The 13,012-nt window shown below is 37.4% G+C and overlaps 2 protein-coding genes across 5 annotated transcripts; both read right to left on the bottom strand.

The window, feature by feature from the left end:
* Positions 1-3,096: 3,096 nt before the first annotated feature.
* On the bottom strand, positions 3,097-6,819 carry LOC112173136 (alcohol dehydrogenase-like 7). 3 transcript variants are annotated; one of them, XM_024310701.2, is made up of 10 exons: positions 6,544-6,814; positions 6,307-6,443; positions 6,155-6,204; positions 5,560-5,888; positions 5,302-5,384; positions 5,123-5,198; positions 4,873-4,937; positions 4,655-4,750; positions 3,669-3,833; positions 3,097-3,580 (listed from the first exon to the last, which is right to left on the bottom strand). In XM_024310701.2, exons 1-10 carry the CDS (start codon positions 6,593-6,595, stop codon positions 3,461-3,463), a joined length of 1,173 nt encoding a protein of 390 aa, XP_024166469.1. In that variant the 5' UTR covers positions 6,596-6,814; the 3' UTR covers positions 3,097-3,460. The 3 variants fall into 3 exon arrangements, with proteins under 3 accessions (XP_024166469.1, XP_040364003.1, XP_040364004.1); XM_040508069.1 differs by lacking the exon at positions 6,307-6,443 and having other exon boundaries at positions 6,544-6,819; XM_040508070.1 differs by lacking the exons at positions 3,097-3,580; positions 3,669-3,833 and having other exon boundaries at positions 4,649-4,750; positions 4,840-4,937; positions 6,544-6,810.
* A 1,783-nt stretch (positions 6,820-8,602) lies between these two features.
* LOC112173137 (alcohol dehydrogenase-like 7) lies at positions 8,603-12,694 on the bottom strand. Of its 2 annotated transcripts, none has more exons than XM_024310704.2 (11): positions 12,589-12,694; positions 12,275-12,477; positions 12,044-12,180; positions 11,421-11,467; positions 10,803-11,131; positions 10,391-10,473; positions 10,216-10,291; positions 9,969-10,033; positions 9,741-9,836; positions 9,034-9,198; positions 8,603-8,900 (listed from the first exon to the last, which is right to left on the bottom strand). In XM_024310704.2, the coding sequence occupies exons 2-11, from the start codon at positions 12,324-12,326 to the stop codon at positions 8,781-8,783; spliced, it is 1,170 nt and encodes a 389-aa protein (XP_024166472.1). In that variant the 5' UTR covers positions 12,327-12,477; positions 12,589-12,694; the 3' UTR covers positions 8,603-8,780. The 2 variants fall into 2 exon arrangements, with proteins under 2 accessions (XP_024166472.1, XP_040364005.1); XM_040508071.1 differs by having other exon boundaries at positions 12,275-12,414; positions 12,589-12,641.
* Between the last annotated feature and the right edge of the window lie 318 nt (positions 12,695-13,012).

Below are 13,012 nucleotides of genomic sequence, written 5' to 3'. Positions count from 1 at the left end.
TGGGGAACCGCTGCAGTCGGACCATCGCTCGGAAGGAAGAAGAGGAAATCGAGTGAAAATATGAACACCACTGATCCAAATGACTATATAGAGGTCATTATCTCACTTTTTACTCAATTTTTCACTTTGCTCCACACAACACTCTATATTTTTCAATACGTGCAACAATATATGTAGTACAACAACTTTAATCCATCAATAAAATTTACTCTATAACACTAGCATGGGGGTACACAAATATTCCTTTCAACTTCATCTCTAACCTACTTTTCCGAGTATCAACTCACCTAATATAACCTCGTTAACTCCTTAATGCTCAATCCCCTAATAATTTACCCAACACTTTATCCAACTTTCATACTTACTACCTTTGGAACGTTTGTGGTCGAGTGGCATCATGACGGCATTGGCAATTTAAAGTTTAAACCAAACTTTAAAGCACAACAAAAGACAAACTAATTAATTTTTTTTTTTTTTTTCCAAGAAATCTCAAAGGCATCTTTACTTTTCAAATCCAATGGGAATTCTTTGAACGACTCGGAAGTAGCCTTAAGGAAAAATATTTGCAAGTGAAATGAGGTAAAAATGTATCATCTGAAAAGAGTAAAATAAAAGAAAGGGTCAAATTATTATTATTATTTTTTAAAAGCCCAAGAAAACCGAGTTTTTTGCTCAACCAAATTCGACACTTGAAAAATTTGAAAAGGGTTGCTAGTTTTGCAAAAACAATTTCCAAAGTATTTCGAAACCTAGAGCTCTGATACCACTTTACTGTGCTGACCCGAGAGAGGGGTCCCACAGTGCCGCGACCCCGAGCCAATGATAAACCGACATGTCACGAATGACATCCCGATAACTCATTAACGCTACGAAAATATACAGCGTATCTATATGGGGATCTAGATACGGAAATATACATGAAAATTCCAGATAGAATTCAGTTACCCAAGTCAAGTGGCTCCAAACCACGGAGCGCGTTTGCGATTAGATTGAAATGCTCACTATATGGATTGAAACAATCTGGACGGATGTGGTATAATCGTCTAAGTGACTACTTGATTGGAAATGGATATGTCAACAATGAACTCTGTCCATGTGTGTTCATAAAAAGGACAAGTTCTGGATTTGCAATAGTAGCGGTTTATGTCGATGACATGAACATAATTGGCGCCCTTAAAGAGTTAAGGGAAACCGCTGAACACTTGAAATCCGAGTTTGCGATGAAAGATCTTGGGAAAACACGGTTTTGCCTCGGTTTAGAACTTAAGCACCGTAGAGATGGTATCCTGATTCATCAATCAGCTTATACCCAAAATATGCTTAGGCGTTTCAACACTAACAAAATTAAGCCTTCAAGCACCCCAATGGTCATCCGTAGTTTTGATCCAAAAAAGGATCCATTCCGTCCAAAAGATGACGACGAAGAAGTGCTAGAGGCAGAAGTGCCCTATCTAAGTGCAATAGGCGCATTATTGTACTTAGCACAATGCACAAGACCGGATATCTCATTCGCTGTGAACTTCCTAGCTAGATATAGCTCTGCGCCAACACGACGCCATTGGACTGGTGTTAAAGATATCTTTCGATACTTAAGTGGTACGATAGATATGGGTTTGTTCTATCCCTACAAAGAGAAGATGGATTCGGACCCATCTAGTGTCAGGGACGCCACATATGGTGGACCGCGTTCAAGTTTTGTCTGATAGTTTGTGGGAGTTAAAAAATTAGTTTTTTTTTTTTTATTGAAAAAAAATTAGTTTTTTTTTTTTTATTGAAAATAAATTAGTTTTTGAGTTGAAGAAAAAAAAATTGAGTTAAAATGTGGAGAGACGAAATTATCCTTTGGTAAATAAAGTTTTGACGCCATTATAGACGACGGGGTACTAAAAGTGGTTTGAGTTTTAATGTTGGGGTACCAATATGATAGTTTTTAAAATTGATGTACCAAAGTGATGAATTACTTTTATTTAGGGTACTCTATGTAAAATTTTCTCTAGATCAAATAGACAACTTTACAGTAACGAAATCCGTGAGGCTATTTACTGGGCTTCCGGGCCTGTCCTGAGAATTCAGAGACCTAGTGCGAAAATTTGACAGAGGTATTATGTTCATTGCATAATGACTTTAAAAAAAAATGGGTACGGTAAAAAAAATGTTATGACAAGATCATTCAATGATATAAAAATTATTTTGAAACAACTAATCAAAATAACTAAGAAAGTTTCAAATAATGTTAAATGAGACTATAACTCCTAATTCATTCATGACGATAACAAACTTGGCTTAACAGCTTCGAATTTGTGTTGGGTTTAGTTTTATTTCTTTGCACATGTCTTTTATAAGGTTAATAAAAACCTAGTAACAAAAGGAAAAAAAAAAATCTGATTTGCTGACTTACCAAAAAAAAATCTACTAAAAAAAGGAAAAAGAAAATCGTAAACCCTAAAGGAATGTGAGATTGTAGAAAAAGAGAGAAGAAAAAGAAAATCAGGGACACAGAGAGTGAAAGAAGAAAAAAGAAAAAAGGAAGATTAAAAAAGAAGATTTTCAAGAAAAAAAAATCAGGGACATGGAAGGTTAAAAAAAAAAAAAAAAAAAGGAAGAGAAAAAAAGATTAAAAATGAAAGCCTGGGATTCGAACCCGTGACAAGGTCCTTATATAAAAACCCATGCACATATTGGCCAGCATACCAACTGGACTACACAAGCTTCTATGCATGGATGGGGATCTAAATTAATTATATTCATTTATACCTATATATACACGAAACTCAAAGTCGGAGGCCTCCAATTTTCGGAGGCCTTGTGCGGCGGCACTACCTGCACACCCTCAGGACCGCCCCTGCTGGGCTCAGCATCTAATTTCTAAACAGGAAGGCTCATTCCAACAGTATGAGATTCTCTTATACAAGATTAATTAAAAACCTAAACCCCACAAGCGACGCATATAAATACCAATAGCCACCACAAGCTCACCATCTCAGGTTTCACGTTTGTAGTGCCTGTTGACAGCGATCTAACTAGCTCCAAGCTACTGAGCTTGCAGAATAAACACAATGGCATAGCAGCGGCTATGGTAAAGCAGTGAAGGAGACATTGAAAAGTAACAACGGGAAATATGATGAGAAGAACCACATTGTAATAGCAGACCTTACAAGTTACAAACACTAATTCACAATATAATGCAACTTTCAAGGAGTACATGCAGCAGAGATACAAGGCGCACAAATACTCAACCGTCTCAACATATTAGGAAAAACTCACTTCGATGAGTTATAGCATGAGATCCATGAAAATTGAACTTGGGGAAACAATGACTTGAGAATGCTGTAGTTCTATTGGTTTTATCAATATATATATTACGGAAACTGCTTGCTGCTTCCACTCTCTAGATGGTACTTCCTTATTAAACCCTGAAATCTTGCATGTGAAAGGAGAGGCTGTTACTAATGGAAGTAACTCATTGATCATTCATACAGATTACACATCGCAAACATTTCCCTTCAATGAGTAAATCAAAAGCTTTGTTAATGTCTTCAAACGGCACTTCATGTGTTACAAACTCATCCAGTTGTAGTTCCTGATGCGATGAAAAGCTAAAATGTTAAAAGGGAAGTTAAGCGAAAAGCAATTAATTACAATTAACAAAACAGTTACTGTGAAATCACCTTGTTGATGTAGCGATTGAGGAGAGTAGGAATATCCGATTTGGGTTTGAGTCCTCCAAATAAGACTCCAATGAGGGATTTGCCAGTAGTAAGGATATCACGTGAAGAAATGGTCACCTGTGACCCTGGCTTGTCCACTCCTAACACGATTGTTTTTCCCCAACCCTGAAAGATATTTTGTATATTGTGTTAGAATTTACACAAAATGAGTACCATAAACTATCTCAGAATAAGCACATGTAAACACATTTATTGTAATTTGCATATTAGGAGTGTTGTGGTAGACTGGTAGCCGCATCCTAATTTAGGATTGCAACAATATATCTATCCTAATATCTGCAGATTTACATGAACAGAAAATCAACTATAACAAATATAGGATTGATAGTTATTTTGATCCTAAGTTAGGATGCGTATGATGTTGCAATCTCATAACACAATAAGTACACATATACATATACATATACATATATATATATATATATATATATATATATATATATATGGCAGCAAGCAATATAAATTGAAATTAAAGATAAAGGGATTGTAGAGATACTAACTAGATCCACTGCATCCTTCCATTGTTCTTCCCCTAGATTCACCCTTGATCTCATATTGTTAATGGGACAATTTGATTGAGGTGTGGTGCTCTAGCTAGCAGGGATCAATTAAGGCATTGTAGTAATCCACTTTATATCAGAAAAGCAGTTAAGGCAGTTCCTTCCATCAAGGAACTGTCTTATAACTTCCTTGTCTTTATCTAAATAACCATACTATTTGAATTCAAATTCAAAACATATTGCATTAATAAAAATATTTTCGATTACAAGTTTCATTTAATACTCTGATGTTACAAACTAAACTCTAATACTCCTCACAATGTCAGCTTAAGTGAAAATGCTGATGTCTAGTTCAATAAGGTCTTACATATTGTTTACGTGCGTTGGCTATATATACAGTATATATATCTAGAGAGAGAGAGAGACCTTCCGGCAACAAGCATAAGCTTCTTGCACCACTGATGCCATTCCCACACATTCAAAGCAATAATCTGCACCCCCGTCAGTCATCTCAATTATCACCTGCCACAAAAAGCATATACATTCCAGAAACAAAGTATTAATCTCTAAAACAACTGTGCAAAAGAATACTCTAGCAAATGATGAATTACCCACAAACTAGAGGCATAGTTCTAGAGAAAGACCTCGCTCGCAGATTTATTCTCAGAATTTGCAGCTTTGACGAAGTCAGTGAGTCCAAACTTTTTCCCTGTGTCAATAAGAAAACAATTTTATGACCCAAATCCCTTGCGAAATGAAACAGCATAGCACAATCAGATGGCATACTCCTCCTATGACGAAGGGTACATGTCTCTACCATACATTGGCATGACAACAAAGCTCTTCACTGCCTAAAGTGACTAAAATCAGATACTTCTGATAAGATCCACATACCAACTTCAAATTTGTCTTCGTTCACATCCACGCCGATAATTCTTGTAGCTCCACAAAGTCTTGCTCCCTCTGCAACCTGGATAATTTAGCGTGGCTGTGAGCATTCTCATAATTAAAAATGTGCCGGAGGAAAAGAAGTATATATGAAACGCATCTAGACCAAGGTTGCGAATGCATACAGCTAATCCAATTGAACCGAGCCCGAATATAGCCACAGTTGATCCTGGCTCTACATTTGCCGTTCTCCATGCAGCACCAACCCCTAAAACCAGATTTGTGATTAATGTATTCTAACTGTTGGTTAGATATGACCACGTAGCTTCACAAGCGCGCGCCCCCCCCCCCCCCCCCCCCCCCCCCCCCCGCGCGATGGCATTTTGTTAACCATCTCATCAAAACAAGAAAGTACCAGAAAACAATGCAGATTTCAAGTCTACCTGTTGATACTCCGCACCCCAGAAGGCCTGCAGCCTTGGTAAGAGGTATTCCAGAATCAATCTTTGTGACATGAGCTATGTCTACCACTGTATACTCACTAAAACTAGACACATATAGGAAATGGTATATAGCCTCGCCGTTGAGGTCTGTGAACCTGCTTGTCTCATATCTTGGCATAAAATGTGAGGACTTGAAGGGTAATTTTGAACATAGATTGCTCTTCGGTGATTTGCAATCTCCACATTCTCCACAGTCTGCCATGAATGTTGGGATGACAGTATCTCCTTCGCTTACCTCATTGACATCCTCCCCAACACTCTCCACGACCCTACAAGGCATAAACATTGATCGAAAACCATATCAACTCCATGACCAAAATATGTAGTTTTATGCAACCTCAATTACCAAATATATGTGATCCTTAGTCCGTATACTATAGTGCATTAAGCCATTGAGCAATGGATGTTTCTCTTATTAACAGTTCAATTTGAAGACAAAAAAATGATAATTAATGTCGGTGATTAAACTAACAATGTGGTCTAATTTGGTTTTGAAAGATGAATTAAAGCTACAGTACGTGTGTTGGATACTCACCCGATAGCTTCGTGACCGAGAATTCTAGGGAACATTGCAGCAGCAAAGTCCTACAACAACAAAACCAAACAAAATAAGATAAGCATCAACAGCTTGTTAATTAGTCTAAACAATGGTATCACGTACATATTCTGAGCTGGGCTAAAGATAACCTTTATCTTCCAGAACAAGAGATCACTGTGGCACAGAGAAGTATAAATAATTCGAATGCGTACTTCATGAGGCATCGGCGGTGCCACTATGATCTCTTCGATCACCAGAGGCTCACTTGGCCTCCGACACACCGCACCTAGAGTTCGTAACAGAATCAGAATCAGATAGGCAACATATCAGTTTCAGCCCATTCATCAAAAGTTAACGAATGCAAAACTAATATAAACAAATCCTACCTCTGCATCTAATAGGCTTCCCTTTACTTCCACCGGACACTTTCTCAGCCATGGCTTCCACAAAGACACCGTCTTTGATTCTCTGAGAGTGTGATGACTATTTATTTGGTTAGCCCGTGTCTAGTTTGGAGTGTAACATACGTCTTTGATTCCCTCTGCAACATACGTATGACTTCGCTCTCTTGGTTTTCTCGCAGAATGTTATTTGATTGGAAATTGCTAATGGAAGCGGTAGGTGGGTTGGGAAAAAGGAATCTTGATGTGGGGGTGGCGGCATTGTTTAAGTTTAGCTTTGTAGTTTGTGCTCAACTCACTTTGGCTTTCGTTTCCGACCTTACGTACGGATAAGTCGCCAAGTGGAAATGACGGAGACTTTTGTCTTTACTTCTCTTAATACTGGGGTGAAATGGGCCCCGTTTCAATATGATGCAGAGGACCGGGCCAAAACTCAGATCAATGATTACCTCAAGCCCAGCTCAAGCCCATTTCATTATTCCTAATAGCCCATCTCAAATCAAACTGGTTAATATGTAATAAGGCATCCGTGATGCATGACTTTATTTTTTGTGCAGTAAGAATTTTGCGGTAATTTACTAAATGAGACCGATAAAATATTATATTGCTCCTTTAGTTTTGAACTTTTGATGGACTGTTCTTCGATTCAATTTCTCACATATTTTTCACAAGCAACAAGAATCAGTTCCTTTGCACTAACCAAACATGAAAATAGTAGCACTTTCCGCTCCCTAACTAACTTATGTACTATGCAGCTGACCAACCTTACTATTTCTCATACATATATATTTGCTAGTATGATATTTTTTTTTTTTTTTAAAGAGCTAGTATAAAATTTGCTAGTTCATAGTTTCACATACATCTAATTGCTAGTATAAAATTTACTAGTTCATAGTCGCACACTGCAGCATCGCTTGCCAAGTCGAGGGTGGGTCTTAACAGATCGGTTGACTGACCACCACCTTCTCTTTCTCTTGTCCCCAGAAACGATGGCCTTCTGTGCCCGCCGGTGCCGGAGGAATAATCATATTTTGTTTGCAGTCTCCGTGCCTTTTGTAGGATCTCTTTCTTTGCCTATCTCTCTTTGATTTAGTCGATAGAGATTCTTTTCCTTTTCTAGTTGTATCCTGAGCTTCAATGCTTCTACTGGGCTCTCTGGGCTTCTACCTTTTTAATGAATATTTCATTAGTCCAAAAAAAAAAAATTTACTTTAACCTGATGGTTCGATTGCAACCTGGAAGTCTTACTATATAATTTCTCAGAATGAGGAAACTCGTCATACTTTCAGTCCCCAGAAGTTGGTACTACTATTTCACAATTAACATTACCAAATCTTTACAAAAAGATGAATTCTTTATGCTTATACTGCACGGCTTATTCTTTGCATTCTTATATAAAACAGACAACTTTACAATAACAAAATGCCCTGAGTCTATTTACTAAGCTCAGCATCTAATTTCTAAACAGAGAGTCTCATTCCAATATTTTTTTTTTTCAAGATTTTCTTATACAAGACCCTACAAGTTCACCATCACAGGCTTCACGTTCGTAGAGTTTTTTTTAATTATTCTTTAAAGATGATCAAAGTATTTCACTTCTACTCCTATGATGACTCGAACCCATAACCTGGATCCTAGGTAGTGGATGTTCTAACCACTGAGCTAACACCACATCGTCACGTTCGTAGAGCTTGTTGACAGCAATACTCTAATGGCTACAACAAGCTCAAAAGCTACTTTTTGACCGAAAAAAGAAAAAGAAAAAGACGAAGCTCCAAGCTACCGAGCTTGCAGAACTACCACAATGGCGTGGCAGGGTAACCTGTAAAGGAGATATTGATAAGTAACAATGGGAACTATGATGAGAAGAGCCATGTTGTAATAGCAGTCCTCACAACTACTAATTCTGTATTTCACAATATATTGCAACTATCAAGGAGACAAGAGTACATGCAACAGAGAGATATGAGGTACAGGCATACTCAAGATAATAGAAAAAACTCACTTCGATGAGTTTAGCACGAGATCCACGTAATTACGTAAATGAAACTTGGGGAAACAATGACTTTATTAAAGTATGCTGTAATTCCATTGCTTTTATCAACATATTACGGAAACTGCTTGCTGCTTCCGCAATTTAAATCCACTCTCTAGATTGTAGTTCCTTTTTAAACACTGAAATCTTGCACGTGAAATGAGAGGCTGTTACTAATGCAAGTAACTCACTGATCATTCATACAGATTACACATCGCAAACATTTCCCTTCAACGAGTAAATCAAAAGCTTTGTTAATGTCTTCAAAAGTTACTTCATGTGTCACAAACTCATCCAGTTGTAGTTCCTGATGGGATGAAAAGCTAAAATGTTAAGTAGGCATCCAGGTACAAGTTTTTTTTAATTATTATTATTATTATTATTATTATTTAGAATAAATGCAGGCGTAAGATTAAAATAAACAGTTACTGTAAAATCACCATGTTGATGTAGCGATTGAGGAGAATAGGAATATCCGATTTGGGTTTGAGTCCTCCAAATAAGACTCCCATGAGGGATTTTCCAGTGCAAAGGATATCATTTGCAGGAATGCTCACTTGTGACCCTGGTCTGTCAACTCCTAACACAATTGTTTTTCCCCAACCCTGAAAATATTTTGTATATTGTTTACGCGCGTTGGCTGGGCATAGATACAAAGATTATAACTTTGATATATATATATATATATATATATATATAAATACAATTACATATCGGCATCTCGACTATTCAATTTTTATGACTTCATGAATAAATCATTTCTATAAATTTTCAGCCAAATTGATAACCGCTAATGTATCGAACTAGATTAAATCAATGGACAAACCAATATGTCTAACATGAACCGTTCACATTTATAATTGTAAATCATAATTATGAATGCCTTAATAATTATCAATATGGCTGAAAATTTGCATAAGTGATCTACATATATAGACTTAAAAATTGAACGGTCGAGATACCGATATGTGATCGAAATTTAGTATAATAAGCAAATGGCCAAAAAAAGAAATCTCACACTAGAAGGAAGTGTGTGTGTGTGTGAAAGGAAGTGAAATCCACACTCTCTCTTTTCTTCTTTAGTCAAAATTCTCATAAAAAAAAAAAATTTAAGTTAGCAAAGACAAATATAAATATAGAGAGAGACCTTCCGGCAACTAGCATAAGCCTCTTGCACCACTGATGCCATTCCCACACATTCAAAGCAATAATCTGCACCCCCGTCAGTCATCTCAATTATGACCTGCCACAAAAAGCATATCCATTCCCAGAAATGAACTATTAATCTCTAAAACAACTGTGTACGTATAAGAATACACTAGCGAATAATGAATCATCCACAAACTAGGTGCATAGTTCAAGAGAATTGAAAGACCTCGCTCGCAGATTTATTCTCAGAATTTGAAGCGTTGACGAAGTCAGTGAGTCCAAACTTTTTCCCTGTGTCAATAAAACAATTATATCATCCAAATCCGTTGCGAAATGAAACAACATAGAATAATCAGATGGCATACTCCTCCTATGACGAAGGGTACGTATCTCTACCATACATTGGCATGACTACAAAGCTCTTCACTGCCTAAAGTGACTAAAATCAGATACTTTTGATAAGATCCACATACCAACTTCAAATTTGTCTTCGTTCACATCCACGCCGATAATTCTTGAAGCTCCACAAAGTCTTGCTCCCTCTGCAACCTGGATAATTTAGCGTGGCTGTGAGCATTCTCATAATTAAAAATGTGCAGGAGGAAAAGAAGTATGAAACGCATGTAGACCAAGGTTGCGAATGCATACAGCTAATCCAATTGAACCGAGCCCGAATATAGCCACAGTTGATCCTGGCTCTACATTTGCCGTTCTCCATGCAGCACCAACCCCTAAAACCAGATTTGTGATTAATGTTTCTAACTTTCGGTTAGATATGACCACGTAGCTTCACAAGCGCGCCACCACACATCTCCCCCCCCCCGGGGAAAGGATGGTGTTTTGTAAACCATCACATCAAAACAAGAAAGTACCAGAAAACAATACAGATTTCGTGATTAAGGTATTCTAACTTTCGGTTGGATATGATAATGTAGCTTAATTAACAACCCCAAAAGGCCAAAAGGATGGAGTTTGTTAAACACAATTGAAACATAAATTTTGCAAACCATCACATCAAAAGAAGAAAAGTACCAGAAAACAATACAGATTTCAAGTCTACCTGTTGATACTCCACAGCTCAGAAGGCCTGCAGCCTTGGTTAGAGGTATTCCAGAATCAATCTTTGTGACATGGGCTATGTCTACCACTGTATACTCAGTAAAACTAGACACAGATAGGAAATGGTATAGAGCCTCGCCGTTCAGGTCAGTGAATCTGCTTGTCTCATATCTTGGCATAAAAGGTGAGACCTTGAAGGGTAGTTTTGAACATAGGTTGCTCTTTGCTGAATTGCAATCTCCACATTCTCCACAGTCTGCCATGAATGTTGGTATGACAGTATCTCCTTCACTTACCTCATTGACATCCTCCCCAACACTCTCCACAACCCTACAAGGCATGAAAATTGATCGAAAAGCAAATCAACTCCGTGACCCAAATATATAGTTTTATGCAACCTTACCAAATATATCTGATCCTTAGTCCTTATACTTTAGTGCATTAAGCCTTGAGTAAAAGATGAATGTTACTCTCATTAACAGTTCGTTTTGAAGAAAAAAATTGCTAATGTCAGTGATTAAACTAACAAGGTGAGGTAATGTCATTGATTAAAATAACAATGTGGTCTAATTCGGTTTTGGAAGATGAATTAAAGTGACAAGAGTGTTGGAACGCTCACCCGATAGCTTCGTGACCGAGAATTCTAGGGAAAATTGCAGGAAAGTCCTACCACAACAAAACCAAACCAAATCACCATCTTTTTAATTAGTCTAAACAATAGTACCACGTGTGTGAGTGTGTATATACATATTATTAATGAAGTTCTTATTGATAAAAAAAAAAAAAAAAAAAAAAAAACTTTGCTCCGGTGCGGATATCCGCACCTAAGAAAAAAGGTATGGATTTCCAGTTTTGACCCACTTTTCGATCATATTTTCACATCTTAACCGTTCAGTTTTTAGGTCCTAATGTATAAATTACCTCTGCAAAATTTCAGCCAAATTGGTGATCGTTAAAGCATCAAAAACTGAAATTTACACGAACGAACCGAATCTGCCGAACCGGAACCGTTCATGTACATTTTTGTAAATTGCAGTTTTGGATCACTTAACGATCACCAATTTGGCTGAAATTTTGCAGAGGTGATCTATACATTAGGACCTAAAAACTGAACGGTTAAGATGTGAAAATATGATCAAAAAATGGGTCAAAACCTAAAATCTGTGACACTTTCCACACTCGAATTATATATAATGCGCTGCATATATATGTATATATATTCTGAGGTGTGCTAAAAAGAACCTTCATTTTCCAGAAAGTGAGATCACTGTGGCACAGAGAAGTATAAATAATTCGAACGCGGACTTCGTGAGGCATCGGCGGTGCCACCATGATTTCTTCGATCACTAGCGGCTCGCTTGGCTTCCGACACACCGCAGCTACAGTTCAGATAGGAAGCAGATAAGCAACATATCAGTTTTAGACCATTCATCAAAAGTCAACGAATCCAAAACGAATAGAAACAAATCCTACCTTTGCATCGTATAGGCTTCCCTCTACTTCCACCGGACAATTTCTCAGCCATGGCTTTCACAAATACAGAGTCTTTGATTCTCTGAGGGTGTGAATGACTATTTGTTTGGCTAGTCGAAGTCTACTTTGGAATGTAATACCTGCAACATTCACGGAAGCAGCTGAGACGTCGCCATCTGGGATTTCTTGCATAATCTTGTTTGCTGTAAGCAGATGAAGAATTTTATTTTATTGGAAGTTTTTTTTTTGGATGGACTATTGGAAGTTGATAATAGAAGGAGTGCGCAGGTGGGCTGCCAAAATGGAGTGTTTACCTGGCTTTCGTCTCGGACCGAACGTACCGATAAGTCGCCAAGCGAGAATGACTCGCAGACTTTTTGTCTCTGCATCTTTTAATACGAGGGTATGATACAGAGGACCGGGCCAAAACTCAGATCAATGAGCAGCCCAAGCCCGGATCAAGCCCATTCCATTATTCCTACTGGTTTAAATTTTTTTTTTTTAGGTTTTTGTCCAAGATTTTTTTCCCACTTACCTCATTAAGTTTTTTTTTTTATTTTCTCTTACTCAAAACACTCTAAGGAGCATTCTCAAAAAAAAAAAAAAAAACACTCTAAGGAGGTCTTCCCTAATACCCCATTAAGATTTTTTAAATTTTTTTTTTTTAATATCATTTTACCCTCACCCCTTTGTTACTTAAAGAGAGAGAAAAAATGGAAGAGAGATAAACCATAGGAG

This window comes from Rosa chinensis, chromosome 6 (genome assembly GCF_002994745.2).
Source record: "Rosa chinensis cultivar Old Blush chromosome 6, RchiOBHm-V2, whole genome shotgun sequence".
Lineage (NCBI taxonomy): Eukaryota > Viridiplantae > Streptophyta > Magnoliopsida > Rosales > Rosaceae > Rosa > Rosa chinensis.
The sequence above is the reverse complement of the archived record's forward strand: the minus strand, read 5'-3'. Positions and strand labels throughout refer to the sequence as shown.

Coding starts and splice junctions, on each gene's coding strand:
- LOC112173136 (XM_024310701.2), bottom strand. CDS start 6,595: ATGGCTGAGAAAGTGTCCGGTGGAAGTAAAGGGAAGCCTATTAGATGC. Junction 5,199..5,301: donor TCGGTTCAATTGGATTAGCT/GTATGCATTCGC, acceptor TAAATTATCCAG/GTTGCAGAGGGAGCAAGACT. Junction 3,581..3,668: donor TCAATCGCTACATCAACAAG/GTGATTTCACAG, acceptor TCATCGCATCAG/GAACTACAACTGGATGAGTT.
- LOC112173137 (XM_024310704.2), bottom strand. CDS start 12,326: ATGGCTGAGAAATTGTCCGGTGGAAGTAGAGGGAAGCCTATACGATGC. Junction 12,181..12,274: donor GAAGCCTATACGATGCAAAG/GTAGGATTTGTT, acceptor TCTGAACTGTAG/CTGCGGTGTGTCGGAAGCCA. Junction 8,901..9,033: donor TCAATCGCTACATCAACATG/GTGATTTTACAG, acceptor TCATCCCATCAG/GAACTACAACTGGATGAGTT.